Below are 2,962 nucleotides of genomic sequence, written 5' to 3'. Positions count from 1 at the left end.
GGGGGGGCCGCTCAGGCAGAAAGGGCGGAGCTGGGGACTATAGCAGGGATCTGGGGAAGACTGTATGGACTCAGCCCCTAAGTTCCAGGAACAGCTGGGGACGAAGTCCGCTGCAAAACTCTAGAAAACTGGGAAGGTGAGGACTTGAGGCACTACGTGCAGCACTGCACTCTAGCGCGGGTTGAACAGCACTTGAGGTCGGCGAGTGCTGAGTGCAGAGAAACAGCGGCTTCCCGGAACCCTGTGGTCAGATCGCCGCTGCGCGCCGCCGGCCCCCTGGGGTGGGAGAAGGAGGAGGAGGAGGAGGAGGAGAAGGAGGAGGAGGAGGATAAGGAGGATAAGGAGGAGGAGGAGGAGGAGGAGGAGCCCGCGCATATATAGGGGGCGGGGTGTATGCAGGGGGAGGGGCGGAGCCTTTGCACCCGGGCCCTCATCCTCTGGGTTTAAAATGAGCCCTGGGCTCCAAGGTACCAGGCACGCTTTCCAAGACTTCAAGAGCATCTTCTGCACTGCTTTCTTGGACCTTGACCTCACTTCATTTGGAAATGGACCCCAACTGCTCCTGCTCCACTGGTAAGAGACACCCTACTTTGGCCTTTGGGACGCCCCTTTCTTTTTGCAGAAGGAGGTGTTGAGTTTGAAATCAGATGACTTCCTTTTCCTTCTGTAGTATTAATTTTTTTAAGAGTGTGAGACAACTAGAACATCACTGTAGCCATCTGTGGTAGTGGAGATTGAACTCATGGCCTCATATGGCAAGTTCAATACTTGCCTCTAAGCCACTTCCCCAGTTGTTCATCAGAGCTATTGCTTTTGCTTTCTTTTTAAATTTTATTTATTTATTTATTTATTTATTTATGAGAAAAGCAGAGAGAGAAAGAGCCAGACATCACTCTGGCACATGTGCTGCTGGAGATCGAACTCAGGACCTCGTGCTTGAGAGTCCAAAGCTTTATCACTGTGCCACCTCATGGACCACAGAGCTGTTGCTTTTTCTTTTCTTTTCTTTTCTTTTCTTTTCTTTTCTTTTCTTTTCTTTTCTTTTCTCTTCTCTTCTCTTCTCTTCTCTTCTTTTCTTTTCTCTTTTCTTTTCCCCTAGCCAAGTTCACTAGGGAATTTCCATTCCCCTGTGCATCTATGGTAGAGTTAAAGGTGTTGAGACTTAAGATGATTTTTCCTAGTGGTCATAAGTGGCTTATAAGGCTCCTGAACTAGGGTCCAGAGTTCTGTTCAGTAATGTGTGCTACCAGTAAGGACTTGATTGCAGGGGCTATATCACCTGGGGTGATGGCATAAGGCCTTGGTCCTCAGCTCTGATCCAGTCTGCCTATGCAGGGTCTGGAATTTGGGTCCTTCCTAGTGGAGTGAACACCAAGAGGGTACCCACCTCTCCCAGGAGGACAGAAGGGATGGCACAGGTATACCAGTCCCTTCGGTCTGTTCTGGTGGGATAGGAACTTCCAGAGCTTAACTTGATATGGGAAGTGCAGGTGAGTCAGTAGACACACAGGTGCGCTTTTCCTTATCACACTCCTATTTTTCTCTGCCCTGCAGCTGGTTCCTGCAGCTGTGCTGGCTCCTGCAAGTGCAAGGACTGCAAATGCACCTCCTGCAAGAAAAGTGAGTGTGGGGCCTTCCCTGGATGGGGTCCTGGGGCTGGGCTGAGGCAGAGAGGGAGCCTCAAACTCAGCAGCAGCAGCAGCATTAGTCCAGTGAGCAACTCCTGGCACCCACTTCCCTCTGTGCCTGAGGGAAGACTAGTAGAGCTGATATAGCTGGGTCCCAAACTCTCATAGAAAGGGGAAACATGTCCAGAGGCAACACTGAATAGAGTGGAGAACAAAGCCAGAAGAGGTCTCTTGTCACCATTACAACTTCTGAAATATGTAGTGTCTTGAAGCAGTTTATGCACTTGAAGTTGGCTACTACGTGTGGTCTCTCTGACCGGTGCTACAGCACTTTCCTGTGGAGGCAGGCAGAGCTTCTTGGCCTCCTGGGAGTTGCTCCCACATCCACAGCGATATGTCTATTCTCTCTTTTGAGTCTTTCCTCACTTCACTCTTTGGAGGGTGGTGTTTCCAGGTTTTCTGTTCTCTCCTGGGTTTCTGATGGTTTCCCTGGTGGAGTAGGAACTTTGAAAAAGTTCTGGAAGAGGGAGCATGCTATCCTTACTGGGGGCTCTCCAGTGCTGGGGCAGAGCTTGAGCCAGGCCGGCTGTTGGGGATGGAGGTGCCTGGTGATGCTGTGTGACTTCTCATTCTGTTCCTTTTTCCCCCCCAGGTTGCTGCTCCTGCTGCCCTGTGGGCTGTGCCAAGTGTGCCCAGGGCTGTATATGCAAGGGGGCATCCAGCAAGTGTAGCTGCTGTGCCTAAAGCTGGGACAGGGAGGGGAGCCTGCTCAAAGGTGTTATTAGAGCGTTGTATGGAGAACGACATTTAATTTTTCTCATACTTCCCCAATCTGTTTGCTACAGTCTGTTTTCTTTTGTACATTTGAATGACAATAAACTCCTCTAGTTAATTTTGACTCTGAGTGCCTTGTGGTATTTGGAGGATATAGGTCTTGCTTCTGTTTGGGTCCAAGAGCCTGCAGTGGAGGGTGGAAGAGATTACATGGAAAATAGGGTGCAATGCTGCCTGTAGCGTTACCTGGCCTTGACTTGTTTGGAGCTATAGCAGTGTTTCCTCACCACTTCTAGAGACAGTCAAGAAGCCCCTGCCCTGTTTGTGTGTCTGTGTTCCTGCCTCTAGTTTTCAATAGCATGTGTGTATGCACAGACTGCATACACAGGCATCGAGTTTTTAGCAGTGAAGGCACAAGAAGTTTACAGACCCCGTGGAGAGAGTTTAGAGTTGAAGGTATACAGCTATGGTGGAATACAGGTGGACAGAGTGGGAATCTTGGTGCAGATCTGAGTGGGACTTGGCTATGAGAGAGAACAACTTGAGAAGAGGCCCTGGAG

General features: G+C 50.0%; 1 protein-coding gene across 1 annotated transcript; it reads left to right on the top strand.

Annotated features, from left to right (window-relative positions):
• Window positions 1–410: 410 nt before the first annotated feature.
• Window positions 411–2,526, top strand: LOC103110906 (metallothionein-1E). Its single transcript, XM_007520115.3, has 3 exons — window positions 411–573; window positions 1,555–1,620; window positions 2,281–2,526. The coding sequence occupies exons 1-3, from the start codon at window positions 546–548 to the stop codon at window positions 2,370–2,372; spliced, it is 186 nt and encodes a 61-aa protein (XP_007520177.1). The 5' UTR covers window positions 411–545; the 3' UTR covers window positions 2,373–2,526.
• Window positions 2,527–2,962: the final 436 nt, after the last annotated feature.

The sequence above is a fragment of the Erinaceus europaeus genome, chromosome 2 (genome assembly GCF_950295315.1).
Source record: "Erinaceus europaeus chromosome 2, mEriEur2.1, whole genome shotgun sequence".
Lineage (NCBI taxonomy): Eukaryota > Metazoa > Chordata > Mammalia > Eulipotyphla > Erinaceidae > Erinaceus > Erinaceus europaeus.
This window is presented reverse-complemented; position numbering and strand designations above follow the sequence as displayed.

Bases quoted from the DNA above. Each gene is read 5' to 3' on its own strand.
- LOC103110906 (XM_007520115.3), top strand. From the start codon at position 546: ATGGACCCCAACTGCTCCTGCTCCACTG. The intron at 574-1,554 runs GTAAGAGACACC...TCTGCCCTGCAG, and splicing joins CAACTGCTCCTGCTCCACTG to CTGGTTCCTGCAGCTGTGCT. The intron at 1,621-2,280 runs GTGAGTGTGGGG...TTTCCCCCCCAG, and splicing joins ATGCACCTCCTGCAAGAAAA to GTTGCTGCTCCTGCTGCCCT.